Raw genomic sequence first — 19,328 nt, 5'->3', positions numbered from 1 at the left:
TAAAAACAATCTTGTATTTCCTGTTTCCTGTTTCCTGTTTTCTCTTCCGTTTCCAGGCGCCAGGTGTGACGAGTGCGCTCCGGGTTACTTCGGGAACCCTCTGGTACCCGGCGGGCGCTGCCTGCCCTGCCAGTGTAACAACAACATCGACATGCACGACCCGCATTCCTGCGACGCTCGGACGGGTGCGTGTCTCACATGCCTGTACCACACGGAGGGCTACGCGTGCCAGCACTGCAAACTGGGTTACTACGGCAACGCTGCCACACAGAGCTGCAGGAGTGAGTACAGCAGTTAATGTCTACAAAGAAAACAATACGATTCTGCGTTTAATGTACAGAGTGTATACAAGTATGCATAAATTGTCTTTGAGAGTTTGTCCTTTCTATGCATAAATAGTGTAAAATATATCCTATACTGGTGGTTTCTGCCATTTTTGGTTTGTGAACCACTAAAACGAAGCAACGTCTATTTATGACCTGTTATCAGGGGTCACAGGTCATGAGTTGTCAGCTGTTCAACTAATAGCTTCTTTAAAGGGTTTTTAAAGGCCTGAAGAGGGTAAAGTATCCAGTATAGGAAGGTAAATTCAGTAAAAATAAACACAATATTGTGTAACTGAAATCTCTTTAACTGGCCTTTATACTAATGTTGTACGATTTTGCATCGCTGTACTAGAAGTAAATGTTGCAGGGAGTATGTGAGTAATATGTGACCTTAAAGGACAGAAAGAGTAACTAGAAAATGCTCACTGATTATATAATATGATATATATTATTGATATTTTTATTGATGATAGCATTACACCTGTTTGCGGTGTGCCTTGGAAACTGTGTGACCCAGCTAAAACAAAATACTAGCCAGTGTTTAAAGCTTATTTCTTCGTAAAAATCTGAGTGCTATGAGGTAAAAGTATTCAGGTTGCATTTAAAGATGCTTCCCTGGACTCATTTTTATTTACAGTTTCCAAACTTTACCCTGAACTTGATGAAATAGCTTTTAAATATATATAACCTTCTGCAATTAGATTTAAAATAGCAAACGTTGATCACTTTAGGTTGATTCAAGGGTGTGATCTTTTATATCTCCTTCATGGCAGTTTTATTATCCTTTTTTTTTCTCTTTTGCTGTTTTCAGTCTCATATTTCTAGTCTACAACTTCTTATTAGAACATATTTTGGCCAGAATACTGAAAGAGAATAGTTTATTTTCTAAGGAGGGTTGCCTTGAGATTAAATAAACGGAGCAATATTTGGATGAAAAATAGCAACACTGGACACACAGACGTTTGACGTAACTGTGGGTTTGACGGCAAACAAGCATATTTCCCAAAATGCAAGCTGTTCTTTGAGCTAAAGTGAGTATTAACACAAACCACTAACAGCTTGTAGGTATCCTCAAACCCTCAAACACTAACACTACCTACCACAGCGTTAACGTCTTCCTCCCTCCCTGCAGAGTGCATGTGTTACTCGATGGGCACGGCGCCTCAGGCCTGCTCCTCCCCAGACGACTGTCAGTGCGACCGGTACAGCGGCCAGTGCTCCTGCCAGCCCAACGTGATCGGTCAGAACTGTGACCGATGCGCCCCGGACACGTGGAACATCGCCAGCGGGACGGGCTGCCAGCGCTGCGACTGCGACCCCCTCCATTCCTTCGGACCTTCCTGCGATTTGGTGAGTCGACAAACAGCAGCGGCGATGAGTCACAACCGCTCAGCGAAGCCAACATCTGTCTGCAGCAGCTGCTCCGGTTTACTCTCGCTGAGTGTGATGTATAGCTGCGCTGCACCGCAAAATCTTGTGTCTCAATCAACTTTTCCTCATACATTACGGCGACTGGCGAGGAAACAAAACTGGAATTTTCCAAACAATTCTCATTGAGAGCCAAGCAGCAGCCGCGGGGGCCAACTGTGACCAACCCATCTAATCACCAACGCCTGTGTTTGTCTTATTTCTTTTTTTTTTTTTAATTTATGGACTCCAGCTGTTTAGGAGTTGCCTCTCTCTCTCTCTCTAGTTTCTCTGCAGCTCTCTCTGTTTCTACCCAGACACACACACACACACCTGCATTCATAAACACAGACGCATTCACAGAAAGAACAGAAAAAGCGCGCACCCACTCAAACTCAGCCGCAAGCATTTTTGCACGCTCACACAAACATCAGGGTTTCTGTGTTTACTGGCTGCGCTCCATCAGAGGAAGGAAGTCTGAGAATACACTGAGGAATAACTGAATACACATTTCGTAAGAGAAACGAGTCATTAAACTACAAAGCTCCATTGTCTCTTCATGGGAAAGAAAAGTTTAAAAGCATATTGTATGTTTTTACCCACAAAAGCCACAGTCTCCTTTCATTTTCTTCCTCCCTCAATCATGTAGTGTGTGATATCTTACTTATTATTATTTATTTATATTTTGTTGACTTTATATTTGTGTTTTTTCTGTTTGTGTAGGTCACAGGACAGTGTACCTGCAAACCTGGTTTTGGTGGCAGGACGTGTCGGGAGTGTAAAGAGCTCTTCTGGGGGGATCCAGAGGTCAAATGTCACGGTAGGTCATCATCACTCATCACGTCATAAACAATAAACAATCAAACAAACAAAACATAGAAAGATCAGAGTCCATAATTTAACAGTTATGTTACTTATAAAGGGAATTAAAGTATTGAAATGTAGTAAGAGAGTGACTCATATTAGGGTTTTTTTACCTTTGTGTTCCACAACATTAGATTTGAAATGAAGTGATGATAGAAAGGTCAACACTGTATTTGGTTAATTTGATAGTTTCCTTACTTTGGTGCCACCAAGTGGTTTTTATCACAAAAGTCACTGTGGCAGAGAGCAATCCATGCTGATAACACTCACATCAGATGAACAGTGTAGCCCCCAATTTTAAGGGACAAAAAATTATTGGACAAGTTATTAATAAAGTTAAAGTGATATTAAAGTTGCTGTAATCGATATTTTATAGCTCATTGTTTTGGTTTTCTGGCCTGCAACATTACTGTTGCTACTTTACTCTCACATATGTTGTTTTCAGCAAAAAAACAACCTCTGATAAAACCTGATAAAACTACTGAATGTTACCTGCTTATCACCAAATGACAGAAAGATGAAGGCAAAGTTAGCGACTAGCTGGTGAACATGATGAAGCATTTAGCAGCCAAAGAGCCGGATATTTCCTTTAGAAGTTGATAGAGAGCAAAAACAGACCTTAAAGGAGAGTGAATATTGGACTTACATTCACCAGGTGGACACAAACACAACTCTGTAACTGCTAGATGTGTAAATAAGCAACTAGCTAACAAGTTCGCCATATAAACTCAAACCGCTTCCAACGCCCCCAAGTGGCAAAAAAATATCAGGTTTAAATATTTGGTTACAAATGATTTTTGCAGTCAGTTATTTATCTTCATCAGCACATCAACATCTATCAAATGGTGGCGCTGTAGGACGCAGCAGCCTCTCTGGAGCAAGATCGACTTTGGTTTATGTTATAGTTATTTCTGTTGTGATACGTGTTATCTAGACTCTAAACGCTTCACTCATAGAGACTGAAGTTTTGTTAAAACTGGGTGGAAATCCAAGTCTTTAGGGCGGCCCTTCAATGTTGACATGCAGTTCACTACGGAGGAGAATGAGAGGGAGCATCATAGCCAGTAAGGCGTGTCCTTGACAAAATGTGAGGGGCGTAGGTTTGTTAGCGGCCGTTCCAGCAACTACCGAGCATTTAGAAATCCTCTGAGATTTCTGATTGTCTGGAATCGCAAGCCTTAGGGTGATCGGAAAGTCTCCTACAACCACTGTGTGCTTTTGCTATGACTTGTTATATCGATGTGTCGTGTTTTTTCTTAATCCGAATGTCTATTTGTAGATTTTTTGAGAGAAATAAAATTTCGTCCTACAGTAAACCTTAAACTTGACTTGAACTTTACCGCAGCCATCTTCACTTTATGGTTATTTGGGAGCTTTTTTTTTCCTTCAGCCTGGTTTTCAGTGGGTGAAACATATTATCATTAAGATTTAGACTTAGCTACACACTAATATGCTCCAAAAACTCCCCAGTTGTCTTGTTGTATGATCAAAACGGATGTGAACACTTTCAAGCATCCTTAAACCTCAATGTCATTGTTTCCTTTCAAGTCCAATGTGTTGGAGCAGAGAGCCCAAGCAATAAAAACCATTACTATCCTAAAACTTCCTGACTGTCTTCTCATGTTTATATCTCCTCTTAAACATATTTGATCCTTTTTTTTTCTCCCTGCGTGGGTGAAACTCTCATTTTGGAGGACTTGACCTTTAAATGGTTTTTCCGTGGTTTTCGTCTCTTTTTGGCGGTTTTGTCAGACATATCAGCCACACCGAATTTAGCGAGTTGGCGCTGAGCAGCACTGTCTGATCCCGAAACATTTATATTGTCTGCTGAACAAACTGCCGGAGAGACGATGCAATCCAAGAAATCTGCGCCTCTGCACTCACAGTAGCTGGCTCACCCTCAGAGGAAGAGAGAGCGAGGTAGGGAGGATAAAAAGGGGCGAGGAGAGGGGAGGAGAAGCAGCGGAGGAGCTGGGAACGACCTCTTGTTCCTCTCGCTCATGAGAACCAGATGTTCCCCCAGAACTCCCAGGCATCCCGGTTTTCGTCATGCACCAACACCCAGAGGACCCAGGAATCCTAAATTATTCCCGCTGTATTCCCCGAACGGTCTCTCAAGCTGTTAAAACAGCTGGACGTCTCTTCCGATCCGCACAGATGATGCACAAATGCGCCAGTTCACGGGCAATCTGAACGCTCGGGCCACCTTACAGAGGAAATATGTGTGGGAGTGTCGATAACTGAGCCTCCTAAAGATGCCGCCGCCGATCTAATGGACAGATTTAGATGTCAGAGGTTAAAATGTTTGTCTTGTCGGCGTCTTTGTATGCGCGCTGTGATTTAAGGGGACCAAACCGGGCTGTCGTGTGGCTCCATAAATGTCTCATAATCACCATGTACGCTATGCTGTTAAACACAGGTGTAATATTTCACTGTGACAAAAACTAAACTTCAAACTCAACCTTCACCTCTTGCTCTATAAATCGTGCAAATAAATACAGAAAACCTACCAAACGCTGCATTCCTTCTGTGTGACTCACACCGAGGAAAGGAGGGAGGTCGGCCCTGCGGAGTGTCCCGACACTCGGGGGGGGTCAGCATGACCTTCAAGGTCATGTTCATGACTGTGTTTATTTACTGGATGTAACGGAGGTTGAATAAACTTTGTTTTCAAATGGCTTCTTTCCCCCCGAAGAGACTCAACAGCTGTAAAATCACATGTTGATTATGGAGTCCAAACAGGCTTCACACAACCTTTATCAAGGAAACAGAAGCCATATTTTCCTTTTTTTTTTAATTATTATACCTCTCAAGTCATAGAACATCAGGTCAATCAGGGTAAAGACAAACACTATACTAGACATCAGTGATGGCTGACAACACAGAATTATTTCTATCTCATCAGACTGTCACCTTAAATGTAATATTAGTTCAAAATGTCCTCTTAATATCTTCATAAGAACAAAAGAAATAAAGCAAAATATCTTGCACATACATTGTTTCATACGTTGTACTTAAGTTCACCTTATTTCTTTGTTGGGTTTTATTTAAATTAGGCTGTAACAACCTTTGAGAACACTGTATTTCTTCTGTGAATATGTAGACTTGGGTGAAATTTACATTTTATAATTCAAAGTTACACATTGTGGGTTTATTTTAAGGCACGTAACATTATTGTTTGTATGTAGTGTCTGGAGATTTGGTAATTATTAGGTCTAAAAACATTTAAGCTGCTATAATCAATGTTTTTATATTAACAATTTAACAAATGACAGGGTGTAATGTCAGATTGTTTGTAGCGACAAATCCAGAGATTTATAACCAGACTCCCTTCAGCTCTACGGAGCATTTTAGCATCTTTCAGTTTATTGTTAAATCAGTTAAACATGAAAAATGATTCAGATTAGTGGAACATTTTACAGTATTTTCAGTTCTACTCAAACTTTCCTGGCAGTGGATCATTATTTCTAACATCCTGGCCGCGGTCCTGGGGATAGTAATTCTATATGGCGGATGCGTATTGCAGGATTTATTTGGATTCCTTGACTTTCCTGTTTTCCTCCCTGACCTTCCTCTCTGCATATTCCCAGCTTGTGACTGCGATCCTCGGGGAATCTCCAGCGAGCAGTGCCATCGCGCCACAGGACAGTGTACCTGTGTGGAGGGCGCGTCCGGCCCGCGCTGCGACAAGTGCGCCCGAGGCTACCACGGGGAGTTCCCCGCCTGTGAACCTTGCCACGAGTGCTTCGCCATCTGGGACACTGTGGTCGGCGAACTGACCAATCAAACGAAGCGTCTGGAGGCCCAAGTGAAAGAGCTCCAGACCAGCGGGGTGACGGCGCCGTATAGAGATCTAGTCAGCAGCCTGGAGAGAAACGCCAAAGCTCTGAGAGAAATAGTAGAGAGCAACCCAGTGGCGGTGAAGCTGGAGCAGACGCAGGAGCTGATGCATCAGATCACGTACGTACACAAACAAAAAAGAGATAAATATAGAAAAGCAGTAGACGCTGTTTTAATTTGAGTCTCCTTGTGTCCTCAGGGGTGTGATGTCATACCTGAATGGAAAGCTGAACACGACGGAGGAGAACCTGAACCTTCTCCACAGCAAGGCAAACGCCACAGACGCCAACTTGGACGAACTGACGGACGAGGCGAACCAGCTGGATCAGAACGTTAAGGAGCTGAGACAGCAGGTGTTTGACGCCAAGAACGCCAACATCCAGGGTGAGAAACTAGACTGTTGGGCAGAGACTGAGCGTTTTTTACCCAACGCTTTCACATTCCTACTGTTAGACTTCGTCATGCCTGGCAGATGTCTCTTAGATTTTAGATTTCAGTGAAGCTCGGGTAGAAGTTAGGACGTGGGCGAAGGAACAACTGATTGGTGCAGATCCAGGAATATTTTTGCAATTTTTCATGGCCAAATGCACTTATTTCAATCATAAAAATCTGACAAATGTGTCCAGCGCATGTCAGGATATGTTGCAGATCCTCATTTAGATGCAGATTAAACATTTTCTGTCATTGAAATAACAAATAAAGAGAACCGTGCAGCCGTGATTGGGTGTTAAGTTTAGTTTGGGATTAACTTAACTTGATAAAAGAAGATCTGTAGGTTTTTTGATGAATTATAGGTGGGTTAAAAATGTTCTCATTGTTGTTTTTCACCTTATAGAAGAGCTGAACAATCTGCACTGAAAAAAATCACTATTTAAGGCAGTTGAAACGTGCAGGAAATTAGAAAATACATGCTACTGTATTCCTATTAAGTCACCAGTTTGTAAATGGTGTAATGGTGCTGATATTCCGTATCACCCTATTCAGGTGCCATGGACACCATCGCAGCGGCGCACACACAGTCCAGGATGGCAGAGCGCAGCGCCAACGCCTCCACCAGTGATCCCGACAACACGGTGGAGCAGTCGGCCGCGGTACGGAAAGCCACGGAGGACAAACTGAGCAGCAGTCAGAAGGAGTTTGACCGCAAGCACCAAAGAAACTCGCAGAAGCTGGACAAACTGGGCAATGAGCTGGATAAGTTTGACCTGTCGCCTCTTAGCGAGAAGGTGAGAGATGTTTTTTTTATCAAACTACAGCACAAAAGTTAAATTATAAAGACAAAAATCCAGCCTTAAATTGGTTAAATCTTTGTGTTTATTCGTTCCCTCCAGACATGCGGCGCTGCAGCTGAAGGTGACGGCTGCTCCGGCTCCCCCTGCGGCGGGTTGGGCTGCGTCGGCGAGGACGGAGAGCATCACTGCGGAGGAGAAGGATGCGGAGGCCTCGTCACAACCTCCCAAACTGCTTTAAAATCAGCCAAAGATCTGGACCAGGAGATCCTTGCGGCAATGCAGGAGGTGGATAAGCTCTCCAGGATGGTGAGTGAGAGTGAATTTTTTTTTTTTTTTTTTGTTTTAATTTGCAGCGTAGGATGAGTCAGGAACGATGTGTGTGTGTGTGTGCGATCTCGTTTTCAGGTGTGGGAAGCCACTACCCGCGCAAACGAGGCCAAGGCGAACGCCCAGGAGGTGCTGATCAAATCCAACCGGAGCAAAGAGAGAGTGGAGCAGAGCAACGAGCAGCTCCGCAACCTCATCAAAGAGATACGAGACCTGCTCACCAGTGAGTACATCACAAACCCACACACACTGGATCTGTTCACACACCACCACAGGGACATATCTTTACTTTTCAGAGTCAATTCTAGTTTCATGGTAGCTCAGAAAAACATGAAAAAAGGAGAAGAAATTTCAAACTCCCAATTTCTATTATACATAAAATATAGTTTCAACCTGCAGGGTCTTCATCAGGCAAAACTCTCCTGCAAATCTGAGACTATCTGAGCAATAACTACTATTTTTTTAAACATTTTTATGCTTGAAAGATTTATTAATGGAGGAGAATTCGACTCTTGGTGCAACATGAAGAGTGACGTTTACCCAATATGTCATTTTTAGGATAAAATTATGGAGAAAAAAGAGACAGACGCACACATTCAGATGTGAAATTTTAATAGATACATATGCAAGTTGTAGTTAAATTAATAATCTGGCATCCAATGCAGACTGCTACAAATGTAAAATGTATAAATGGGTCTTAAATAAAAAGGTCTTAAGCTCTGATTAACGCTCACAACGTTCAACATAATTACTGTTTTATTTGAAAACTTAAAGTCAGGAGAAAAAAGGATTAATGTGCTGATGTTCTTCACTGACTTGAAGCCATAAACAAACTTTTCCTTCCTTTTAAAGCTCTGTTACCGTACTCTCACAGTTGTTGAAACAAGTGGATCATTTACGATGTGTCTCTGATCGTACAGATGACAAAGCCAACGTGTCCGTGATCGAGGCGGTGGCCAACGAAGTGTTGGCTCTGGAGATGCCGACCTCGTCAGAGAAGCTGCAGGAGCTGACGAAGGAGATCAAGGAGAAGGTCGGCACTCTGACCAGCGTGGAGACCATCCTCAGTCAGAGCGCTGATGACATCCACGCCGCAGAGACGCTGCTGAAGCAGGCGAAGGCTGCCAGGTATAATACACACAGTTAGAGTCGTGTGTATTACCAAAAAAAGGAGAAAAGATGTCTTGATATTCAAAAAATGAGCCTGCAAATCTTAAAAGTTCATCCAAATCACAAAAAAACATATTTCCCCATTTACTTGTGATCGTAAATTCAGATAATTGGTTTTATGTGCCAATATTTTGAGATATCCACGTCTGAGAGTTGTGAAAATAATTCAGATAATCTACAGATCTCACTGTGTCCCTTTAATAAATCATTGGCTGCTTTTTCAAGTTGACGCTCCTGAGAGTCACAGAGTCGAACGTCTGACATTTTCCACATTTATCGTCTGTCGGTCAGTGAGCAGGCGACCAACATGAAGGAGACAGCAGACGTTGTGATGGCGGCCCTGAAGGAGACTGAGCGCGCTCAGGCCATCGCCATGGACGCCATCCAACAGGCCGAGAACAACACTATGGGCACGAAGGAACTGCTGAACTCTGTGAGTTTGACCTCTGACCTCTGAGGTTACAGTACAGAAAGTGGCTGTTTGTCAATTTGGGTTTTTTAAATTAAAGATCGGATCTGTTTCAGCCTCTGAAATGTTGAATATCATTATATTGTTTTAACCACATGATGGTTTTTTGTCTGTAAAATGTCAGAAAACTTGATTCCCATCACAGTTTATACCTCTGATGTCTGAAAATTACTTTCTTAGTCTGTGAGAAACATCTGAGAAGCTTCAACAAGGACATGATTGGTATTTTCAAATAAATAATTTGCTTTAATGAGCTATCAAGATCATTAAAAAGGGATTTTTCTCACCTTTAAAACTACAAAAAACACATTTTCTAACAGAGGCATCAAGGTCCCAACATTGTGGACTCAGCCAATAAAAGTTAGCGACTTTCAATATCTTTAATTTTACTAAAAAACTACCATTCTCATTTTTATGTAACATCTGGACACAGTGTTTACGTCTCTTATCTCTTCTTTATTCATTTTTAATTCTATACTGTAGCGTCTGCTCACTTTTCCCAGTATGATCGGCTGATAAATGATACACCAGTGTAGTTTATTGTAATTTACGTGTGTGTGTGTGTTTGTGTGTGTGTGTGTGTCAGGTGGAGTCGGAGACGGCCGAGTCGGAGCTGAAGCTGAGTAACACCACAGGTCGTCTGCTTCAGCTGGAGAGGGACGTCGGCCTGCTGAGGCAGAACGACCTGGAAGTGAACCGTATGGCGGACGCGGCCGATTGGATCACAGACCAGGCCAGACAGAACGCGGAGGAGGCGCAGCAGGTCTCACACACACACACACACACACACACACACACACACACACACACACACACACACACGTCATACACAGTCTTTCCTTTATTAATTAGCCCTCATTTGAATTCTGGGTAATAATTTTCCACAAGCCTAACAAGATATTTCATCTGCCGTTGCTCTCCTTCCTGTGTGTGAAGGAGTTTGACGCGGAGGTGAAAGATAAATTCGAGGAGATGGAGGACCTGGTGGGGGATAAAGGGGAGTCGGTGCTGCAGGCGAGGAGGAGAGCGGACGAACTGCAGCGGGAGGCCAGAGAGCTGCTGGCCCAGGGCAGCAGCAAGCTGCAGAGACTCGGAGGTAACCAGATGTTCCTTATTTTCACAACATTTTGTTTTGAGCTCACACTGATAATTCTAGTTGTTTCATTCATGCATCTCAGTATTTAAAGTATTTAAATTATAAATAACAAAGTCTCTCTGTATAGATGATAATATTCCTGCGTTCAGCAACACCTTCTCTTTTTCTATTCTTTACCAGAGACAACCATGCTATAGAAATAAATAAATAATCAATTAATCAGCTAATTGTTTCAGTTTAACCAGTCAAATAATCTCAATTCAAGTTACATTAGAAACAATAAAAGTACTTTACGGAGAACTTAAAAACACAAACAGATGATTAAAAGATAAAATGGAATTTAAGGCAATAATCCCATTAAACACCACACAGACATATAATTTAAAAGCCATTATTAGTAATTATTTTTCATTCTTAAGCCAGCACACACACTTATCTCTTATTTCTGTCTGTCTTGTGTTCTCAGAGTTGGAGAGCTCCTACGAGGAACACCAGCGCATTCTGGAGGCCAAAGCCGCGGAGCTGGCAGAGCTGGAGCAAACGGTCCGCCAGATCCTGGCAGAGATCAGCTACAAAGTGACGCTGTACAGCACCTGTCTGTGATGCTCCGACACACGTCACTGCACCTCCTCGCTGCCCTCGAGTGTACTGGCTGGGACCTTAATAGTGCCAAAATACTGCTCCCAGATGATCCCCACCTCCCCACCCCCCGAGTGTTTTACAGCTAATAGAGCCAAACATCGTAATATGTTTGACACTTTTAGAGGCTCTGACAGTGTCAAACACATTATATATATCACTGACTCAGAGCCAAATGTTTTGACGGTGTGCGAGCCAGCTGTTTTACACCCAAGTGTACCGGACAGCTGTGCCAAGAAGGAGTTTTTAACAAATGGAAACAATTTCATAAGAGAGTATTAAAGCTGAAGTAACGAGTCCCAAAGGAAACCACTAAAAGCCAACGTGACCTCAGTGCTAGAAAACCAAGAATATGTAGGAAATATAAAACGATTTAGCTGTATAAGCTACTGCCATATTTAACTCTATGACTGAACATATTAGATACAGATATGAAAGTTTTATATGTATTTCATAAGCCCAAAGATACTGTATGACAGACTGTCTGGACCAAAAAAGTGTTAAGTTTAATGGTGCTGCGACTACAAAGAAATAAAGTTTGATTACAAAAAAAAAAAATACACAAACATCTCAGTTGGACTTTTTTATTTCTCTTTTGAGTGACTCATTTTTCCAAAGCTGTATGTAATATTTGACAAGGAGTTCATGAAGTTAAAGCTGCTTAATCAATACTTTTGATGTTATTAATGAATCAAATGAATGTGAAAAGTGTCGATAATAATGACAAAATCAAACATTTCGACACAGATTTTCATAAAACCTCCTATTTAGCATTTATAAGCAGCATATAAACACTTAAAATATTGTTTATAACACACTATCATGTAGCTACAAGTTGATATAAGGACATTTTTACAATACTGTCATTCATTATCTGCTTATACTGCTTATAAATGCTAAATACAGTGATTTAAAGTGTTCACAGTTCTCTCCCAGGTGGCTTTTAGCTGCCTGTCAACTTGTTCTTGAAGGTTTTCTGCCCCCTAAAAATCAATAAATGCAGCACTGAATATAAAACATTTGAGGCCTCTTTTACTGCTCCTAGCTTAAATACGATTCAGGAGCAGTTACACAATTTTAAAGGTTCAAGGTTTCCCCGCAAGAAAATGTTTAGCAGACGCATCTCATTTAGTCATTTAGTCATTTAGTCATTTAGTTGGTGGTAGATGACGGACTATAAACCACAGGTGTCCAAACTTTTTGGCTCAAAATGTTTGTTTGCGGCCGTCTACAAGTTGTACACAGAGTAATATTTCCTCCTTAGAATTATTTATTGTGACATTTGAGCACAGGCCAAAAAAATAAATAAACATGATTCAGTCTGTGTGGAGAAACTTTTTTTTTTCCCAGCTGTCTTTTCCTGTTAATCATCCTGCATCGCCTGAATCTGAATCACAGAAACAATCCTGAGATATGTTGGCAGCAGATTCAACAGTCTGTAGCCAGGATGCATCCCACGGACTGGAAACCACTAGCTTAAATATTCTTTAGGCTAGTGGTTTCCAGTCTATGAGATGTAGTCTGATTAAATATTTGGCTTTTATGGAGTGAAATTGTGCCTCTTCTCTGTTATTCTGGATGTTAATGTTTTGTTTAAGTCAGGAGGTTGTGATATGTAGCACAACAAGCTGGTGAAAAACACAGAACTACTCTCCAGAGACTGAAAACTTAATTCACTGTTACTGTTTTAGTCTTTGGAGTTGTTTCTTAAACAAACTATTGTGCTGAAAACTCTTCATAATGAAGGAACATTTCACCCAGTGCAGCAGTGTGGCTCACTGATGGGTTTTTAGTAGTTTTTGGACAATAATGGAGGTGTATGGAGGTCACAGAGAAATAAGATATATCAGGCTTTATACACTTTTAAGTATACTGAACAAAAATATAAACACAACTGTAGCCCTAGTCATGTGGAATCAATAGTTCAGTGCCTAATAAATGTCTTTTTTCAAGATAAAACTGCACATTTTAGAGTTGCCCGAGTCACAGCTGTGCAATAATCATGCTGTTTAATCAGCGTCTTGGCATGAAACACCTGTTAGGTGGATCCATTATCTTGGCAAAGGAGAAGTGCTCACTGACACCGATTTAAATAAATTTGTGAGCAAAATTTGAGAGAAATAAGCCTTTTATGTGTGTAGAAAAAGTCTTTTTCAGACATGTTTAGAGGATTTGAAACCAGCAGAGAGCTTTTTCCTTGTGCTGACCACCAGTTTAGAAGATAATGTTTTTATTTACAGATCCCTTCTCAAGCTACTCAAGAAGATTTACACAAGTTAAAAACAATCCTAAACTCACTGAAAGCACCAGGCAGCACAGCACATTAATCACACTCTACAAGCAGCTGAACGGGACGAGCAGCAGGTGTTTTAAACAAGCTCGATGAGCCCTGCTAAGCTGTGAGCTACTCAGACTTTATTATTATAAACGTTTAGTTTGAACCCTGTATACAAGACGAGGAGAAACACAGTTTATTTGCGTTCTGAAGAATATTTATTCCTGTTAAAATAGATCAAGCTCCATGAAATAAAAATCCCATAAAAAATATCACAGAATCCCACAACACAGAATTAAATCATCACAGTACTCAACAACAGACACGTTTGAATGTCTTACAGTGTTCGTTAAGAGGTTTGACAAATACATGAACACCTGTACTGTTATTTTATATACTGATGAAGTGTTTTTTTATTTTATTTTATTTTTTTTTACTTATGGTGCTTAATGAATCTCAGTCTGAAAAAATACAGACAATCAAAGTCCACAGGACTGTTTCCAAACTTTTAACACACACGCTGTAAAAGTGGCAAACAGTGTGATGTTACGGCTCTGTTATTATACAGCAGAGCAATAGCAGCATCGTTTGTGTCGTCTCTTTGTGTTTTTATACTACTATCACAATTAGACATTTACAGGGTTTGAAGGCCAACACTGACATTGTTAATCTGAAGCTGCAGATGATGGATATATTTCATTTTGATGTCTCAAGAAAAGATAATACTGTGTATTTTCAGGAGGAAAACGTGATGAAAGCTGCAACTAACGATTATATTTATTCTGTCTTTAATTTCATACATTAAACAAGTTTAAAAAATGTCTGAAAACGGTGAGAAATGTCAATCAAATCCCTTCCTTTTTCCTGATCAACAGTCCACAACCCAAATATATTCAGTTTACTATCATAGAAGACTCAAGAAACCAGAAAATATTCACATTTGAGAAGCTGGAATCAGAAAAAAATCACTCAAAATCCCTCAAAGGGGGACGATGACACTCGAAGACATTTGATTGACATTTCTTCATGAATGTTAGCAGCTCGATAAGGCAGAGTGAGGCAGGTTTAACACCACTGAAGCTTGAAGTTTAACACACTGGAATGATCTTTCTGGTCAAGACATCTGGCGTAAAGATAACAACATATGGAGTCGTCATGGAATTGGGAGGAAACCCACACATGAGGTCAAACACCGGCACAATCTTAAATCAAAATATTGTCCCTGTTTATTAACTCAAATACTCTTCACCGACTACAGTGTTTCAGCTCCAAAACATAAACAACCTTACAGTAAGACCGTAAAAGTGCTTTGGATATTTTTTTTTTCTTCCTTTTAACTCATGAAGGTAAAGAGTCGAGACAGATTCGGGGGTTCCTGTTTGCACAAGCACTCAGTTTATGTTTCTAGTCCCTGCTGCGGGGGTTATGAGGAGGTGGGGCTCCTTCCACGGGAGCGGAGCTGGGAACCGAGAGCAGCTGGCCGGCGTGCATGCGCTCGTTGACGCGCAGCTGGCACCCGTCCTGCAGCATGCGCAGAGCTATCCTGGCGATGTTGCGTGAGTCGTCCAAGCCGGAGTGAGGACGACCTTCATACTTCAGACCAAGCTTCTCCAACATGGTGCTCAGCTTCGTCTGTGTACGAGGGACCTGCAGGACGAAAAGAAACCAGCTGCTGTTTTACTGTAATTCCTAAAATAAGCTGCAAGAATATTGGTTCAATTAGGACAACAGAATATTCACTAACAGAAGTTATGTTTGTCACTAAAATGCACATTTCCAGGTCCATATTTTTTATTTTTGGGCTCTACTGGAACATCTTTGCATGATTTACAGCTCAAAAAACCTCCTTATTTATCTTATACTGTCTCTTTATGCAGCCCCTCAGGTCAGCCTCAGCTTCTCAAACACATCCATATATGTTCAAGCCCAAATCCGACCTGAAATATGAGAGTAAACAGTGCAGCATCGGCATCAAAGATTAGAGAAAAGGGCCGCCATTTATGGACATGCAGGACAAGCATACAGAGTGTTCATACCAGGCTGAAACCTGGGTCTGCAGGGAGATATTTTTGGGAACTTTGACCATGTTTAACATCGTCATCTGACATTATAACAGTATATAAATGACTTAAAATCCCTAAAAGCATGTTATGTCCCCTCTTAAAACTCCTCTTAAAACATTTGCAAACAGCCAAGTCTTCTTCTCCTTTGCTTTTTGCTGGTGCTTTGTTACCTCTCTTGGCTTGTTACAGCCACCAAATGTCAAAAAGTGACATTGTTGGCATGAGATACAAAATTGGGGACCACACTTGTGAAAATATTGCTTGATAGCACTACTAGTGGTCAAAAGCTGCACAAGGCACCTTTAAAGAATACAATAAATATTGCTCAAATAATACTGAACTTCTGCATTTAACATTTGTGATTTTTAGCTTGATTAAAAAGATTCTCTATCTGCAGAAGTGGCAAATGTCGTTTACATTCAGTAACTTAAAACTATTTAAAAGAGAAACCTTGTAGAAGTTCCCGTAAGATTTCCGAATGTTTATCCATTTCTTTGCAAACTGAGGATATCTGATCCGGCTGACGCGACACTGGATGTTGAGGAACTTGCTCATGTCCCACGCTCTGCAGAAGACATGAAAAGAAAAAGCGGGTCGGTTAAAATGTCACCGAGCGGTTTAAGAACAGGACACGAATTCTCTGCTGAAGTGAAACGTCGTACCCGTCGGTCAGGATGGCGTATTTATACTTCGTCCCGAGCTCCCTCTCCTGGAGCCAAGCTACAACTCGCTGCAGGACGTCTGGGAACGGGTCGGCTTCATCCACCATTTTCTACTCAACAAAACATCACTTTATTAGAACATAGAAAAATTTCTCAACATATTAATATGACACTGATGCTGTGGAAAGCTTAAACCGACCTGCGTTATTCCTGTTAACTTCACACAGAAGTCTGAAAGCTGCGGGTTCAGTTCTGGTTTTACATATTCCTGAAAAGTGTCCACCTGCAAAACAAATGGGAGAAAACATTTATACTCAACAAAACTCTTTTCTGCAGATTAAAAAGTGGTAAATCCTCCCTTCATCACACACTCTACTCACAATTTCTAAGGTGTGTGTGCTGATGAGAACCATGGGGAACTCAATGATTTCATGAAGGAAGTCTGACGGGTTATCCTCTTCACACGTAGCTTCAAAGTCCACCACGCAGATGTAGTCGTAGTAGGTGTCCGTGGGTCCTCCTTCAGCGGCAGACTGCATCAGCTTCTGCTTCTTATAGTGACTCTTCAACCTCTTCTTCATCACATCCTTCACACCTCTTTACACACAAAGACAGAAGGTGTTTAGGAAACTATTTAAGTCTTTTCCTTGTGGAAGATCATAAAAATATTCCATGTTCTTTACACCAAACAATGAAAAAATAAGAAAGTTTACTGAATCGCTTTGAGTTACCTTGTGTCGAGCTTCAGCTCTGCCAACTTGATCCGAAGCTCCTCCTTGGACATGCGGTTGATGTGTCCGTTGGCCACAGCGATCTCTTTGTACACCGGATGACTGAAGTCGCTGTTGGCCTGAGACGGGGACACCTGAGGAGCAGGTTCTCCGGCAGGACATATCCTGCTGCAAGGCTTCGCCTGAAGAGAAATAATCCTGGTCAGTATGTGTCACAGAATGATGCGATGCTACACATTTAGCAAAAGATGATAACAAACCGTGAAACAGACAAGCTGCAGCTCAAATACACTCAACAAGCACTTTATTAGGAACACCTGTGAAATCTACTGCAACCGAATAAACAGCTCTACATAAACTCTACTTTTACTTGAGGTCATAGTGGGTGATGGTGGTTATATGGAAAAATGTTCCTAATATTTTGTCCACATCATTAACATACATGAGGGGGGCAAAATATTTTCACTATAATGCACTCCAGTACACCACCACCACCCACAACAACCTCAATAATAAACATAAAGGAGAATTATCACCTTTCTGACAATGTAAACAAAAACTTAAAATGTATGAACTTTGTAAAAGTAGAATTTATGGCAGAGCTGCTGTATTGGATTACATTAACAAAGTGCTTGCTGACTGGACTAAACTCCCAAAACCTGCCAGGTCTGATTAAAAGCCATTGTGTGCATCTTGTTTTTTTTTGCTGACGGCTGGTTTCTTAACAAAATCAATACATATTGAATGACCAAAGTAAAATTATTACTGGACATGACGAGATACTCTTCTCATTTTAATGAGATACTTTGCATGATATAACTTGGAACTTTTCTTGTACCATACTTACAACTAACATATTTATCTTGTTAAATCCCAAAGTTTCTAGTCATTTCACAAAATTAATGTCTCATTAAAACAAACCTTTCTCATTATAACATAACAGTTGGTTTGCCCTTTAAGGACGAGTTCACAAATAAACATTGAAACATATTTTTCTTGCTGTAGTCATTCCTACTGTTCATACTGACAATTAGAAGATCTCTTCATAATGCACTTACAATGTAATGATGGAGGACAAAATCCACAGTCGTTCTTCTGTGCAAAAATATATTTAAAAGCTTATTTGAAGCTAATATGACGCTTCAGTCGTCCAATTGAGCAAAATCAAGTGGATATCTTTCAACGTTACAGTCTTTTTAATGCCAAAGTCTGTAAATGTGGCAGATATTTACTTGATATGATTAACTCAGACTGTTGAAGCCTCATTTCAGCTTCACATCAACTTTTAAATGACATACTGAGGATTTTGGACTTCATTACTTCCATTGAAAGCACATTTGAAGAGGATCTTTTAATAGCCAGTATGAACAGGAGGAATGACTGACTGTTGTTTTAAGACAAAAGGAGAGTAAGTTAATGTTAAGGGTTGCAGGTCAAAGTGCGTATATTTGTTTTGTTGACTGACTGTTTGATTGCTTAACAAAATCAATAGATACTGACTGACCAAAAGGAAACTTATATAACATAAAGTACTATATAAGTTATTATATCAAACGGCAAAGGCAACATTTTAGCTTTTATAGCTGGTTCCTCCTGCCACGTCTTTGTTGATCTACCTGCTGTTTGCTAAGTCAAGCTTTACATATAACATGTTTTTAAACAGACTACTAGTTCACAGTAACTTGTATTATATTACTGGATCTTTACATATACGTTTATAGATGTTAAACTGCTTTTAAGGTGTATCTAATACGAATCAGCAGCGTTTCAGAGCAAAACAAGAGGCTAAGTTAGCTGCCCAAACCAACCTTTTCATCCTCTCTTGTGTTAGACATCTTCACATTGACGTCCTTGCCATGAATGTTCTCCTTGTGCTCATCCATCTAAGGTTCAACAGTTAATCCAGAAACAAAAAAATACTTCTAACATGAATTTAATTAATCAAATTCATGAAAGTAACGTCCATTAGCTAGCACTAGCTAACAGGATAGCAACATTCCCGAGTGACTTCTTGGCGCTTTGCTACTTAAATGCTGCTAATTAAAAATGCTAATTCGTTAAGTTAATGTTAAATAATTATTTTAAAAATCCCTAATGACACGTCTTATCGATAATGTTGATATTTAAGCGGCACTTCCAGCCTCCGCAACGAGGTTAAATTTACATTAAACTTTTTTAAGGTGGACGGTTATGACGACTTCCTGTTTAGCGCCAAAACAACAGTGAC

General features: G+C 40.7%; 2 protein-coding genes across 2 annotated transcripts in view; one reads left to right on the top strand and one right to left on the bottom strand.

The window, feature by feature from the left end:
• Window positions 1–12,190, top strand: part of lamb1b (laminin, beta 1b) — a 36,806-nt gene extending 24,616 nt beyond the window's left edge. The window contains exons 22-34 of the mRNA XM_042403253.1: window positions 57–281; window positions 1,459–1,676; window positions 2,457–2,553; window positions 6,188–6,557; window positions 6,637–6,821; window positions 7,422–7,663; window positions 7,769–7,975; window positions 8,075–8,219; window positions 8,917–9,124; window positions 9,458–9,599; window positions 10,222–10,398; window positions 10,572–10,731; window positions 11,198–12,190. Coding sequence (XP_042259187.1) covers window positions 57–281; window positions 1,459–1,676; window positions 2,457–2,553; window positions 6,188–6,557; window positions 6,637–6,821; window positions 7,422–7,663; window positions 7,769–7,975; window positions 8,075–8,219; window positions 8,917–9,124; window positions 9,458–9,599; window positions 10,222–10,398; window positions 10,572–10,731; window positions 11,198–11,334 — 2,513 coding nt within the window. The 3' untranslated portion in view covers window positions 11,335–12,190. The remainder of the gene's footprint in view (window positions 1–56; window positions 282–1,458; window positions 1,677–2,456; window positions 2,554–6,187; window positions 6,558–6,636; window positions 6,822–7,421; window positions 7,664–7,768; window positions 7,976–8,074; window positions 8,220–8,916; window positions 9,125–9,457; window positions 9,600–10,221; window positions 10,399–10,571; window positions 10,732–11,197) is intronic.
• Window positions 12,191–14,848: 2,658 nt separating this feature from the next.
• eri1 (exoribonuclease 1) lies at window positions 14,849–19,328 on the bottom strand. Its single transcript, XM_042403326.1, has 7 exons — window positions 18,910–19,328; window positions 17,102–17,283; window positions 16,751–16,967; window positions 16,570–16,653; window positions 16,371–16,480; window positions 16,159–16,273; window positions 14,849–15,292 (listed from the first exon to the last, which is right to left on the bottom strand). Exons 1-7 carry the CDS (start codon window positions 18,982–18,984, stop codon window positions 15,050–15,052), a joined length of 1,026 nt encoding a protein of 341 aa, XP_042259260.1. The 5' UTR covers window positions 18,985–19,328; the 3' UTR covers window positions 14,849–15,049.

This window comes from Thunnus maccoyii, chromosome 23 (assembly GCF_910596095.1).
Source record: "Thunnus maccoyii chromosome 23, fThuMac1.1, whole genome shotgun sequence".
Lineage (NCBI taxonomy): Eukaryota > Metazoa > Chordata > Actinopteri > Scombriformes > Scombridae > Thunnus > Thunnus maccoyii.
This window is presented reverse-complemented; position numbering and strand designations above follow the sequence as displayed.